A 15,830-nucleotide genomic window follows, 5' to 3' on the forward strand; every position below is an offset into this window, starting at 1 on the left:
ATGGTTATGAAAGAAAATATTAATTCATTTGGGAGAACAGACACTGAGTGACAGGAATACAGAAATTACTGAAAAACATATATTTAATTCCCTTGGGAACTTGGCCCATTTATTTTCATATATAGTACAACACATTTTTAAAGCCCTTTATTGCCTGTGCATTCACTGTGGAATCTACTATAAAAATAGGCTTATATATTGCAGTTGTTTAATTAATTTTGTCTGATTTAAATAGTTAATTGTGTGAACATTATCTGAACTTCTCTTCAAATGTGTTACCTGATTGAAAATAATCCACTCGTTCTCTTCCACATCTCTTCCCTTCTAGCTCTTTTCTCATTATTATTTAATTGATTGTCCATTTTTCAGCTTTAACAATTCCTCACAGGAAACAGGATTAACAGCATAGAAACTGTATTAATGGTCATGTTACGCTTGGTTGACTAAATGTCCTTTTAAATGTTTTTACTATCACATAGACACCAAGTTTGTACAATATTTCTAAGGATTCATGGAAGAAAGGCTATGAAAGTCCTATTTCAATTTAATGTCTCTGAGCATGATTTACTCCTTACTGTCAATACAAGTTTCATTAATTTTTTTAAAACTCCAAATAACAAGGTGGTGCCTAAAGACCTGGTCCCATGCCCAGTGAAGTGAACTTGGATTTAATTGGATCATGAATTGGAGGGATTAGAGGAGTGGGATGCATCTCGTGTGGTTTCACTGACCAAAAGGACAGCTTTCTGTTTGACACTATGCAAATAACAGATTCCACAACATAGTGTAACTAAATAATTTGAACGCAAGTATTCTTGACATTATGAAATGGAAGAATAAAAGTGAGGTCTTATTTTTGCACAGATGAAGTGCAGTTACTTCAGAGAAGATAAAGTGCGGTCACTTCGGAGAAGAAAGGGATGATTCAAAATATCTAGTTCATAGTTTATAAAACGGAAGGACTAATATCTTAATTGCAGATCCTACTTTTAAGAAGTTACTTTAAGAAAGTAACTTCTTCTAGCTTAATATTGCAAAAAGATTACTTTAGGAGTCTCTATTTTACATCATCCATTTTTCCATTATCACATTATTCCATTTTTCCAGAATTATTTGGTAGTACTATAAGTTTGTATGTGGCTGTTTTCAGTTTCTGCCTCAAGGCTGAGTAAAATGACACCAGTAAATGGACATAACCAAAAATAGCTTTAATCCAATTCTATTGGTTGTCTGACTTACTTTTAGCAGTGTGAGAAGCACACATCAGGTCAAGATTGAGATGGGGATGGGGATGGTAAAGTCACCAGCAGACCCCATTATTTATATTTTCTGGCCTCGGGGTTGTCTCTCTGGGGTGCAAAATTCCTTTCTATATGTGTGTACAGTTGTGTGTGCAACACAATTACGTGTTGCTGTTCACCCTTTCAAAGGAAGGAGAACAGTCTGCAAACTGCCACACAGGAAAAAAATTTTGTGTTCAAGTTCACAATAGTAACATGGCACCACAGTTCACCATGATACACTGCAATTAAAAGGGAAGAGAGAAACCTAAATTTCAAGGTCATCCATAATCATTCCTCCAACAATGTTCATATTTACATAGTGTGTGTGTATGTGTGTGTGTGTTACTTAATTTTGGAAAAAAATGGAAATTCAGGTTATTAAATGGAAATTCAGGTTATTAACTAGTATCTGGCATATTCATCGGTTCACTCTTTTTTCATGTCCAATAAGAAATCTGGGAATCTGTCACTAGCTCTTGGATTTTGGTTTGCTCACAAGGAAATAGAAGAAGGGAATGTATCAGTAAACAGAAGGTTGTATTAGTGTTACAACCGCTTTAAACACGCTTCACTGAGCAGCTTACTCAGAATGTAATTAATGTAATTTATCTTTTTTTTTTTCTGACAGTTTTAAGAAAATGACAGGGAACACATGGGACAGAGTATTAAAGAAACTGAACCTCAAAAGGGGAGAAAGTGTTTTATGTTACCTCCTGGTTAGCAGCAGCTAGTTCTTCTTCCAGTGCAGAGACTCTTTCTAAAGAAACCCTCAGTCGTTCCCTTACCTAGAAGAAAAATCAAAATATGTGCAGTAACGTAATTTCTATCAGTCTTTAAAGATTATATAATCTGCCATATGCACTACTGTATGCCTTGCCAGTCGGTTTGCAGGCATGTGTGTTGCATCCTTTCTTGAGACATACTGTGTACTAAACATTTAAACCTAACTATTGGAAGACACAAAAATAGGTGTCCAACTTCAAATGCCATACTGCTTTTCCACAGTTTGCCTACTATTTTATGGAATACACAGCAAATGCAAATATTCTAAAACCACATTAGGCATAAAAAGAAAACGTTTTTCACAAGCATCTTTTACCAAGGGTAAGGAAAAAACCATCTGCAAATGTTTTAAGTCCACTCCATGGAAGACAACTAATCTGTTCATATTAAGTGAATGCAACAAATTCATTGAAAAAATAACTTGCAGCATTGCCTTCAGCCACACATACTAAAGATTTTTTATATCATCATGCAATTTGTTTGGGTTTTGCAAAAAGTCATAAACAAGACACATTCTCATAAGCAGAGAAGACTGCTGTGTTTGTACCAGTTTCATAGATGGCCTATTCTGTTCTAAGGATTTTTATGATCTACTAAATTATTACTATTATTACTGTTATATTTACTATTCAATGTTAATTATTAATATTAAACAATAATAATTTATTATCTCTGAAGACGTATTTACTGTTGTTTGAGTGCCCTGGCTCGGCATCTGTTCATGTAGCGATAGACAACCTAAGCTAGCCATGCAGGTGCCAGTGTCCCAATATGATCAAAAGCAAATCAGACTTAAAGTGATCTTCAGTGCTGTGTGTAGGTGACTCTCTTCTGACTATGAAGGGATCCTATGGCAGCTCCTCTCCTAATGTACACAACTTCATTAGGCATGTCACATTAAATGACTTTACAACCTGGCTAATCAGCCAACACTCAGGATATAGTTCTATCCCCATTTCAGCTATGCTGAGGTAATGCTGTTCCAGCTGATAAACAATGGATGTTTAAGGCTATTAGCAATGTTTGCAGGGAAAGTTAGCATACTCTATTAGACCAACAGATGTAGCTGGAAAACAGAGCAAAACAAAAATCAGTCTTTAATGTACAGTGAAACATTGTACATTTTCATGTACGTACAATTGTTTTCAGACCCTTGACAAATACAGGAGGCTCCTGAAAAGGATGTGTATGCCTTAATGCTTCATACTTTTTCCAGTGATACCTCCTAGTCTAATAAATATTACCCTCCCTTACATACTTTGTTTTCCAACACTACTGACAGAAGTGAAATTTTACAAATAGACTCAGTACATCCCAAGATTGGCTTAGATGTTATAGATGAAAATGACTTATTAGCAAAACTATAACATAGCATGTACACTATTTTTGCATCAATTAAACCTTAAAACTAAGTAAATCTAAAGATCAAATACATATTCAGGAAATGAACAATTAAAAAGTAAAACTATTCAGCTTTTCTAACAAATGCAAATCTAGTTGCTAATGCAGTACTGTGAGGTTTTGGTCCTCTTTACATACTTCAGCTCTACTAAAAGAAAAAAAATTTGAAAGTGTATTTTATGTATTCACAGAAATTCTCTGAATACTCTCGGTAACTATAGTTTTACTATACAATAAACAATGTTGCTAGCTTAACAGAACAGAAATCATGAGTGAGAGGTGCTCAAAGGAGCAAAAGCAAGTTGAAGAGTTTTAAGGTGTAAGAAATCCCCAAGACTAGAAACAATCATCAATTTTATAGTCCAATTTCTGATTTATTAATTTCCCTTTATTCCTTCAGCACTATAAGACTAAAAAAATAAACTGTTAATGGTTCCAAAGAGGCATATTGTACCTTAAATGGACATTTTCTGTAGAGTATGACTATATAACCAACAGCTGAGCAGCAACAACTGACTCTGCCTGTTCCTCACCTGATGTAAATGAAACTTTAGCCATCATCTAGTGGCAGTGACTGAGCTACCTCTGAGTGGCAGTGATAAGAGTGAAAATTACCACAAATTTTCACAACTGTTTCAACTGTTTTCTTACACCAGAACAACAGAATGCAGTGAGAATATGCAATGGAACCCAAAAAATTTTGCTATTTATTAAATTTTTGTTCTATTTTTCATCAAAGATGTATGTTAAACCCTTTAATCACAAAGCTTGCTTTCCAAAATGAGCTACATAATTTCTGGAAAACATGCTCATAAAGCTTCAGGTTTATGGTAGTACATAAGCTATCATCACAGTCATTTTATATAAATCCTTTAGTATTCAATTCTAACACACTTAAAATATGTACAATTAATTTGAAATATTATATTTCATAATTCTAATTTATTCATAATTTCCATCTAATTATATTTTTTCATAAAAATACTTCACATCAAATGTATAATGCATCAATTATTCTGGCTACAGTTGAAAAACTAATTGTTTAAATAGCTGAAAAAGTACTTCTTACTTCATTCGCCTTTCCTTTTTCCTATTTTTAATATCATATTCTGCTTGAAAAACAGCATTATTTCACCAGTTCTACTGACTTCCGAGGGCTGCTTGATGACCTGTTTCCCTATCCAGAGGGACAAAAAGCCCAAGGCAGTACGAGTCCACTATCTGGCACTCACATCTCTCTCCTCTCTCTGCTCCTACCATGCTCTCTGCCTTCCCAGAGGTTCCCAATTCCTCTGTGTATCCCAAAACCCTCTTTCTGTATGCTGTTTCTCTTCCCACCACCATTTCTGTCTTTTACTAGTTCTCCACTATTAAAGTCCATGTCCTACCAGTGAGGGGTCTATTCCTCTCTCAAGAGGCCTGATTTCAATCTCTAAATACAGTGGGAGCTGGCAGACAACAATTTCTTAATGGAAAGCTCAACTTAGATTGAAAAAATGCGAAGAAAATGAAAGTTATATTCCTGGCTTCAGTTCTCTTGGATGTAAGCATTGCTGAGGGACAAGATCATTGAAAGAAATTTCACAAGACAGTAGTTGTCAATAGCTGAAATGAAATGCAAGGAGTTGGTAATTTTCCTTTAAATTTTCATAAGTTTCCTGAAACCTCCATGTATTCAAGCCAAAGTGTTTTAAAAATGAGAAAGCATGTTTTAAAAATATGTCTAACACTGGAATTCACTTTGAATGGTGTTAGAATTTGCAAACCAGCTAGGCCACATCACTGAGGAGGTCACAGCTCCACAAGGAGCTGGAATCAGAAGAATTTTCCTTAACCTTTATAAACTGTGGCACTATAGAACTGAATCTATGGACATTTTAAACCCTGTAAACAACATTACCTGGAAATAGTAGGAATTTGTTTCAAAGAAAATTTAGGAGACACATTTTTTACATGGCACTTCAGAAAAAACACGTAGAGAATTAATGTCTTTGTTCTGAATATCAAGATATTATATTAATATCCAATTTTTTTTTTCATTCTTTTCCCATCGTCAGTAACAACATGGGACAGTATCAGTGTGACAGAGCGCAACAGTTGGAAATTTTTTCCTTTGCCTTCCCTTGCCTCGCCTTCCCTCCCTTCTATGTACACAGCTAATGTGCTGCCTTTTTTATAACAACCTACCCAAAAGTGCAGTCTGATGGCCCTTATTTGTTCTCTGAATATAAGGTTTGCTAAAGGAACTGAAAGCAGCTCTGCCTTGGTGCAGATGACTTCTTTTTTCCTTTCATCTGACTGGTGAACAACTAATTCAGATTCACATTTGCCATGGTGACATTGGAAATGTTGCGACTAATTCTTCATGCTTAACCACATGCATGGCAGCCATTAAAGTTGAAGGAAATCTTTGACTCTATCAGTGAAAAAGAGGAAAAGTGCTACATCATCGTCCTGATCTGAAGGAGAAATCTGCTCTGGTTTATAGCCCAGAAACTGTGACTTTATTCCTCATTTAAATTTCTTTCTCAGTCTCCAACTGATTTCAAAATAAACTTGAAGCAGAGCAAGAACATCAAAGTCAAAAGTCTGGAAGTCAAAGACAGTAATTGAGTAAATATAGCTCATAGAAGTAAGCATTACCTTAGTGAGACTGTGTTTATCACTTCAGAAATAACATACTACTTAAATTTCATATGGTCCTTCAATATATTTCTATTTTCTTGGGCACTAGATAAAGCTTTACCAAATATCGTTTCACAAAGTAGGACTAATCAGATGTCACCTGATCTATCAGAACATGCTATAATATGCATTTTTAAATGACAGATTCCTATTACAGTGCCACAGACACAGCAGAAGTGAGTTGCCTTTTCTATGTTAGAGGGTGTATCCAACATGTGCCCGGGTGATTGGGTGTTCCGGCTTTTAAATGTAACCACATTATCTTGGAATGTAATATAGTCAATGTCATGTTAGCACTGCTGTCGGTGCAAAATATCACCCATCCTTCTCTGTCTCCTAGCAACTGCTTCCCACTTTTTTTCCTTGCTGTCAAATTCTTTCTTCTTTCTCTCCAGAGCTGCAGCCCACAAAGAGCTTTTAAAAACACTTGCACATGCTAGAATTGAATCACTTTTTTTTTTCATGAGCGGTCTATTGAATAAAAGCTCTCCTAGCTACGTGCTAATGAATAAAAAGACAGTGATAATGTTGACGTGAATAGGTGGTTTTAATTTGCAAGAATATTAGGTGTACTTTTCTGCTGTGAATTAATCTTAAGAGAAACAGTGTTTTTTGAATCTTAGCTAGGACAATAACACCTGGTAGTTGCTTTTATCTGTGAAGATCAACTGGACACTTTTCTTAAAAAATTGACAAAAAAATTGGCTTTGGAGAAGTTGCTTCGAACAGTTTCTTCTTTCCAAATGCATATTTTAAATGTTGAACCCAAAGTTTAAAGCAAAACAGGACAAACATCTGCAGGAAAATAAACGTGTTCAGACAGATATGAGGCACCAATTATAGCTACAGAATGGCATAAATAAAATAACCCATTTTTCTAGTTTTTGTTCTTTCTGAATTGCGGATAAGGAGTATGTACTTCCTGACCTACTCTATACTCGATGCCTATTCTAACCATGAATTTAATCTGAGCTTCTCTTTTCTATTCAACTTTAATGATGTCTAGTAAATCTTGTCTTCATTTGCTGCATTATACACCATCCATTAATATTCATATATAATATCACGAAATATTTCATAGTGCTGTCTTACATTGTTTCTACAACTTTTCATTGCATGAAATAAAACAAAAAATACCAGCTACTTAGCAGCAGTAAGAAAACTCTGAGATCTGAAGCATTAAGAAGGTCAGGGGTGATTAACTGATGAGAAGTTTCCATACAGACTATCTTCCCTATGAATACAGCTGCAAATTTCAAGTCACTTATGCAATAGCAAAGGCTATTAGGAACATTAAGTCAGAATTTCAAATTGGTCCCAGTTATAATTAGTCCTAACCTCTAGTGTTTAAAACCTTTTTGAACAATGCTCATTGTTTGTGGGACATAACCTAACTTACACTTAGAAAAAAAACAATCACTGAATTTAACTTTGAACATGAAAAAAAATCTAGAAATGGTAGCAGAACCGCCCATGTCCTGTGTTTTCATATTTCTAAAAATTTTAGTGTAATTAGATATTGCAAGATATTTGAAAATATGTATAGCTTCTGTCAAATTAAATTTCTAAGTAATAATAAGTTAGTGTAGTATTAATTTCATTTGCTGTGATACAACTCACTTACCCAAGAAGGCACAATGATATTCCTTTGAGAAATATTAAATATTTATGAACTAAATTAACTCTTTCATTATCCCCATGCCCTAAAGTGAAAATTCTCACAGGTTACACTGCAACTATGCAAGAACAGACTGTGAGGACTGTTGTTTGTCTCTGCTAGGATCTTATATGGAAAAATGGGGTAAGAATAACAGCATAGTCTTACTACCTTCTACTCCTAAGATGTACCTATTGGGTTCAGCCAAACAGGGCCGGCTCTCTGGCAAGCTTTTATGGCAAGAAGCTTGTGGCAAGCTTTCATTTTACAGAGAGTGAAGAGATACTGAAGGAGCTGTCAGGCACAGAAATAACTGTCAATGACAGTCATGCTTTCTCTTAATAATGCAGTCACGGGCTAGAACCCTCTATGGTGGTCTACCTTTTGAACAAAAGGTAAAGGCAAAGCCCAGACCTCATATAATATATAAAAAGCCAATAGGCATTTTGAAATAAGGTATCATGCCCGGTTCTCCTTATACATAAGCAGGCCTCCCTGGAAATATGAACCCTGAACTGATATGTTTTATTTTACATCTTCCAGTCGGTTTTTATTTTTCATTGGATTTTGCTATAGTAATGAGGATGTTTTTGTAGTTCTTGTACTATGTACACAGCAATCCTTGCATGACCAGTCAAGTTTTGTGGCAGAGCTTGTTTCAACACCTTGAGATGTTTTAGTGTAGGAAGTGAAAATATGAAAGAAAATCTGCATTTAGGAAGAATGTAAAGACTTTCTTGGGATTTCTGTAAGTTTAAAAGATAAACATCGTTATGAAAAATACCGTGTTATGCTTTTTCAGTGGTGTAATGGCTAAATTATTGGTTTCAATATCAACATTTTTGTGAAGAAAATAATTAAAGTTTCCATTATTCATTTGCAAGTACATTTTCAACGCACTTCTGACAGTTTTCATTACTCTTTATCCATTGACCTAGTTCTTTTTCGCGTGCATTTTCTAAAAGGGCAGTGTTTATTTCCTGTGACATCAGTATATCATGGTTTTTCTGCCTCAGTATTTACTGCAAAGTTCTGCCTTCAGACCTCCCTGAGCATAGCAGCAGACTCTGTGGGAGTGAAGCATAACGCACAACATAAGAGGACAAGATATACATAAGTCAAAGGGAGTAGATTGGCTGCATCCAAGGGTGCTGAGAGACTTGATTAACTCATCACAGTGAGGCCTTTTTCATTTTTGAAAGGTAATGGCAGTCAAGGGGATTCCTGATGAGTGGGAAGCTCACAAATGTTATGCCCACCATTATAAAAGGCAGGAATTGTCCTGGAAAGATCCAGGGAAGTAAAATCTGGCCAGTGTTGGGAAGGTTATGGAGCAAATCTTCCTGGAAGCCATTTCCAGGCACATAAAGAACAAGTTAGTGATTGGGAAGAGCCAGTATGACTTTGTCAAAGGCAAATGAAATCTGGCCAACATTATTGCCTTGCATGATGAAATGACTGGCTCTGTGCATGAGGGTAGAATGGTGAGTGTGTTTTACTTTCTTTTTACCAAGGATTTCTGCAAGATCTGTTTACCCATAGAGAAAAGGGTCAGATATGAATTGGACAAGTGGATTATACAGTGCATAGAAAATTGGCTGGACTGCAAGGCTCAGAGTTTGTGATCAGTGACACAGAGTCCAACTGGCATCCTATTACTATGAATGGAATAACCCCAGGCAACAGGACAGGCTTGGGGAAAAGAAAGCAGTTTTGCAGAAAAGACCTAGGGGTGAATAAGGCCAGACACACAGTTCAGTCAGCAGGCTGAGGGAAATTATTATTCCCCTCCAGACTTTTGAGACTGTACCTGGTTTTGGGCTCCCTGGTACAAGAAAGATACTGACAGACTTCAGTGAAGGCCCACAGAGTTGGTCATGGGCTGGAGCACATGGCATAAAAGAAGAGGCTGGGAGAGCTGGGTCTGGTCAAACTTAGAAGGGAAGGTTCATGAGAGACCTTATTGCTGTCTACAACTAGCTAACCAGAAGATGTGGAGAAAACAAAGCCAGCTGCTTCTTGGAGATGCAGAGTGACAGGACAAAAGGCAGCAGGTGCAAGACTCAACAACAGAAACACCAGCTAGGTATTATGGAAAAATATTACCATGAGGGTAGTGAAACACCAAAATAGATTTTCTCCCTGGAGATATTCAGAAGTTGATTAGATAGGACCCTAAGCAACCTAAAATATTTGGCCTTGCTTTGAGCAGAAGGTTGGGCCAGATGTTCTTTAGTAGGTCCAGCCTACATTATTCTACTAATCTCTGAATAGCTTAAATGAATTTTCATAGGTGGATTAATAGCTTATTTCTGAAAGGTCTGGAACAAATCTAACATACTAACATATAATTTTTCTGTCAAAGGAAGTGTGGAATAGATGACTCACATGCCATAAAGGTTTTTAAACACATTTGGATATATGAGATCTTTTTTACTTCCTTGATTTTTGAATAAAAATCCCAAAAATGCTGACAGTGTGTGGTATAATGTGATAGTATTATATTGTCAGGTATCTGGATGATATATACGAAGTCTTTGATCCAATCCCTCTAAGGAGAGCTACTATAACATAAACACCTAATTTTATACAGGATTTTTACCTGAAAATAATATGTGCTAGGTTTATAACAAATTATTTTTAAATCATTTACTAAACCGTTTCCTTGATTGATCTTGGAATGTTTTAAAATTAAAATATGATTTATCATATCAAAATAAAAAAGGTTCAGCACTTAGATGAATAGCACATAGGGAAAAGTAATTTTGGCCAGTCACTTTAAAACTTGCAACATATTTCCTGTTAATATGATTGCAGATGGCTGATTTTTCTACACTGATAATTATCTTTACCACCATTATATACATAAGATACCTGTGTCACTCCAAAATTTTTAAATTAACTGAATACTGATTTTAACCTATTACATTAAAAAAAAATCAAGAATATAGGTCAAAATGTTATATTTAGCTTCAATCTAATCTGTAGAATAATTTTCAAAATGCAATTTCAAATAAAATGCATAGTACCTAAACACTAAAATGTTCACAAAAGAAAATGTGTAAGAAGTACGTAACTGCTGAATAATCAGAATCTATTTAAAGTTTAGTTCTTATTATTTCTCATATTTATTCAACACAGTGTCAAAAAGTATAAAAGCAGGAGAGCTCCCTACTCTCCTTACAGTTCTATCAATGTTTAAAATGTTGGATAAAAGATCAAAGCTGAGACTATAAACCCTATCAACTCTCAGAAGATATTTTTAATACAGGATTTCGTAACTCTTAATGACATCCAAAAGCTTATTACAATTAACTGCTTACAGCGGCTAGATGTCATTATATTCCCTTTTCCAGATTTTCTTTAAATACACTTTCACGATATGTAACTGAATAGAACTTATAACCAAAGATATACACCTAAACACAAAATAAGTTTTGATTTGGCATAAGTTCCTTAAAGTCATTTAACTTTGAACCTGTTAGTTAACCCACTATGACTCATAACCCACAGCGTTTCACACCTTTATTACCAACAAAAAATAAATATTAGCATATAACTACGGCTACCTTTTTCAAAAAGATGATTCTTTTCCTAATAATTCCTTAAATATAGTGAACTTTCTGAGCATATTTATGAAAAAAAAAAAAGTTAAATTTGTTACTGTGAGACCATTGAACTGGTTCTACACAACACAGCTCAACTGTGCAGTCAACAGTTTCAGATGCTGTGCTGCACAATATCTCCCATTTACCCAACCATCTCAAAGAGAGAAGCAACTCAGCCGCAGCGACGAGCCTGAGCAAATCAGCCAAGTCAGTCCCCACAAAGACCTAGGCTCTTTGCTTGTGAGCAATGGTTCTCATGTGCTCCCTGCATGTGTAGTTTTGAGGCACTCACTAATTCAGATACATAATCTTCTGAGCATATTGTTTCTAGACATGAACTAGATTTCTGAATCCATGTAAGAAATGCTTGAGGTGATACCTCATAGTTGTTCAAACTCTGATTTACACAAGAGTCTTTCCAGCATAGGACACATGGGAAATCCACTGGAAACACCCTCTTAATTAGCATGACTAGATGCAGTTATCATCAGCATTTTTAATCTTGATTCTGCAAGCCCTTCATTACTTCTGATAACGAACTATCTACTAATTATTTTAGGTTACTCTACTTGTAGAGGGAACCCTGGGTTTATGTAGCAAATGCTTAAAACACATCTGAACATTAGGTTTTCCTTCCAAGAATTTTTAAGAGGTAAATTCTGTTATGTAGTTAGAAACTTCTGTTACGTCGTCAGAAACATCTCATTCTGCCTTTTTTACTCTGTGTGTTTTTAAAATTTCAGATACCTACATTTTGTCAGCAATTAGTTAAAAACATATTGTACAGATAAATTCCATGGTGTCATCTTTATTTAGTGCTAAATAGGAGAACCATGTCTGGTAGGGGTGAGATTTGCTTATTTTGAAAAGTCAGTACTCTTGTCTACAAAAGATAGCTAAAGTGACCCAAAGCACATTACAGCTATTGGTCATATATTCTTATGGATTTCTCTGGACACATGCAAATACTGTAAGTACAGGACATATTCCAAGAAGTAAATAAACAATACTGTCACTCTATTGCAACATAAGTTAAAGAGTGTATTTAGTAAGCTTTTTTCCATACTGTACCTTTTCATCCAAAGCCTTGTGGTGCTCAAACAGAGATTTCAGAGCTTTAAGGACCTCAACTTCACTGGAAACTCCTGAGGGAGACTGTGCTTGCCGTTTCACCACTGTCATCCTCAGTGATCTTTCGTGTCTTGAGACAAGGCACTCCAAATGCTCCAGTAACAGCTGTTGGATTTGATAGAAAATGTTATTAATTTTTGTGCACTTAAATGCCATAGAAATTCTAACTACAAAGTGCATGGTACCAAATGGCAATTTTCTTGGCAACCTCATTGTTGGAGAGACTGCTGGAATTATTGACAACATTTCATGATTCTGAATCAGATGGAATAAATAGAAAAATAGGAAATCTACTCATCATATCATTTGAAACTCTGCTATGAAAAGCAACAAATCATTCAGCACAGGGCCACTATTTAACTATATTAAGTACATATTTGCAATATTTATGTGATAGTAATTAATAAGCATTAACAACCAAATAACAACTAAAGCCAGTCTAAAGCATCATGCAAAAATACTAAAGAAGTTTATAAGCAATTCACCCTAACTGTACTATATTTTTATTACATCATTTTCAGTTTCACACTACTAAAATATGCAGTAGCCAGTAAAAGTGAACAGTGTATTTCATTAAATTTTTAAGACTATTCATTCTAAATGCAACAGCTAATGGCTTTTGTCACTAGCAAGTGCTTTAAAATGTTCTTTGTCTCTGCTGTATTGCAAACATTACGGAAGACAAAAAGGTCCATAAAGAGAAATTCCAAGCTATTGTAAATATCTGTAAAATAACCTGTAAATAACCTATTGTAAGAACAAATGACAATTATTTTTCATTATTACTCTGAGGTTAAATGAAAAATTTAAATGATACATTGATGTTGTGCAGAAAATTCCCCATTTATCTATGCTTTTATAGGGCTATCATTGCTGTTCTTGTTGTCTGAACATAAAAGAGAAGTGGTTAGCTGTAAGGTAAAAGCAGGGCAGCTAAATTCATGAATCTCAATGATGTCAAATGTCTTATAATTACAATCTACAATTATATCTAAGTCATTGAACTGGAAATTTGAAAGTTACATGGATAATTGTTTATTATTTCTCCTTTGATGTTGTTCTTAATATAGCTACTATTACTAAAGATATATTTTTATCTGCAATCTATAGTTATTCTCAGTCACATAATGACCTTTATTGTTACATGATTTAATAGACATAGAAGAGCAAAACCAGGGTGTAATCACATTATAGTTGTAATACATTGGTATTAAGTGAGGAATGATTAGGATTTAATAGGAGGGGATTGTCCTGCTCTGCTCTGTGCCGGTGCAGCCTCACCTCGAGTGCTGGGTGCAGTTCTGGGCACCACAGTAAGTTAAGGGTACAAAGCTACTAGAGAGTCTCCAGAGGAGGGCCACGAAGTTGGTGAAGGGTTTAGAGGAGAAACCATACGAGGAGCAGCTAAAGTCACTTGGTTTGTTCAGCCTGGAGAAGAGGAGACTGAGGGAAGACCTCATTGTGGTCTACAGCTTCTTCACAAGGGGAGGGGGGGGGCAGGTGCTTGTCTCTTCTCTCTGGTGACCAATGCTAGGACCCGAGGGAATGGCAGGAAGATGGGCCAGGGGAGGTTTAGGTTGGGTATTAGGGATAGGTTCTTCACCCAGAGGGTGGTGGTGACCTTCCAACTCAGGACATTGTATGGTTCTATGATTCTTGTATCTGGATTTGCACCTGGTTATTATGTTATAATAACTGTATTATTCACAAAAAATAATGAACATTATGCAAAGCACCTTAATACATTAAGAGTTGCAATGTCTCCACACAGCTCAAGAAAGGAGGGTATTTCTACTGTTTCTGAATTCAAGTGATGGCCTGTATTTATTAAAAGCAAATGAGCAAGAAATTCATGAACTTTGTCATCCTGTCCCTATAAGGCTGACAGCAGATACAGGTGGACTTTTAATTATTTGAGGCAGACCAAAATAACAGTCAAGTTTGAAGAGGCCTCTTCATCATAGAGGCATCAGGAACTTGGTACAGGCCTGTGGTAAGGTTGTAACTCAGGTGAGATCAGAATAGCTTGCAAATACAGAGTATTTCTGCTCATAGCAGTACTTAAACACACAGTTAATTGCTATCATTAATCGAACTAAATTTCTGAATTTTGGTCTAATTTTACAAATCATGATTTTTCTAGGTCACCCAGTTTATCTAGGAGAAAGCTGAAGGAAAGTAAGTCAGTAGTTGATTTCTAATGCTACAGCCTACTCTCTGCCCCATCTCTCCAAAGCGACTGTGCAGCTGCAACATTTCTCTTTTGCTGCAGCTGGACTCCATCCTATTCTGTAGCCCTAGGATAACCAGACTCTGACTCTAATCTATGCTGTGGATTTATATTTCTCCACGGTCATTCCCACTTGCTGGCTGATCCTGTTAGTCTGGCTCATCCTGCTCTCTTGTCTGTCTTGTCTCCTTTTCTTTATGCAGAAACTTTTCAATGCATCATAGCTACCCCTGGAACTGCCTAAATCCAGTCAAAATGCTATGAATTTCTGCAGAAATTGGGAAAAAAAAGAAAAATGCTGAACCACAGTTGAGCTTTTAGCATGGCCATTCCTTCCATAAGTCTGTAGGTGTCTGAAGCCCAGCTGACACCCACTAAAACAGTCCGGAGTAACAAAACCTTGGAACTGTTTTCTGGCCTAATGCTGAGCAATTTTATCATATCTGATGCCCTACTATCCTGAACAACTTATCTTCTAGGCAAATACTGTGATGATCAGAAAGGTGCAGGTTTTAGCTGGAAAGGGAAGGAAAGTGAGAAAATCTGGTTTAGGAGAGAAGAAAAATGATGGTGACACAGTATTCTTGACATGGAAAAACTTTTATGACAGAAGGAATTACGTAAAACCTATAGCACAGAGATAAATAAGGAACAGAGTAAAAAACCGAATATACATCCAGCACCTCATTTTGAACTGGTGCAGACAGACAATCCTGAAAGTGAATTTGAAGTCAGCACGGGCAGAATAAAGACAAGATTCTTACTAAGAGAAGGAAGAATGGAGATTGAAGAGAGTGATGAAGAGAGAAAAAAGAGTTAAACAAGGTTTCCAAGTATAAGAAGAGAGCAGAGTGGTGGGAACTCAGAATTTCTAGTGGGATGATCATGGAGGAGTTTACGAAGTGGGATGAAGAGTGCAGCACCTTAGCCATTTGTAGAGCAGCAGATAACATATTCAACTTCAGGTTAAGTTACAGCCATGTTCGAAACATACATAATATATAAAACTAAACCAATGAAAGTCATCCATTTAATACACACAAAAGCTAATT

At 35.9% G+C, this 15,830-nt stretch overlaps 1 protein-coding gene across 6 annotated transcripts in view; it reads right to left on the bottom strand.

Moving 5' to 3' along the window:
• The window catches only part of PPFIA2 (PTPRF interacting protein alpha 2), a 347,812-nt gene that overhangs the window by 112,146 nt on the left and 219,836 nt on the right, over window positions 1-15,830 (bottom strand). For all 6 annotated transcript variants that reach the window (XM_064450229.1, XM_064450234.1, XM_064450219.1 and 3 more), the window contains 2 exons: window positions 12,489-12,653; window positions 1,994-2,068 (listed from right to left, as the gene is read on the bottom strand). In XM_064450229.1, the coding sequence (XP_064306299.1) occupies window positions 1,994-2,068; window positions 12,489-12,653 (240 nt within the window). The remainder of the gene's footprint in view (window positions 1-1,993; window positions 2,069-12,488; window positions 12,654-15,830) is intronic.

This window comes from Phalacrocorax carbo, chromosome 1 (genome assembly GCF_963921805.1).
Source record: "Phalacrocorax carbo chromosome 1, bPhaCar2.1, whole genome shotgun sequence".
NCBI lineage: Eukaryota > Metazoa > Chordata > Aves > Suliformes > Phalacrocoracidae > Phalacrocorax > Phalacrocorax carbo.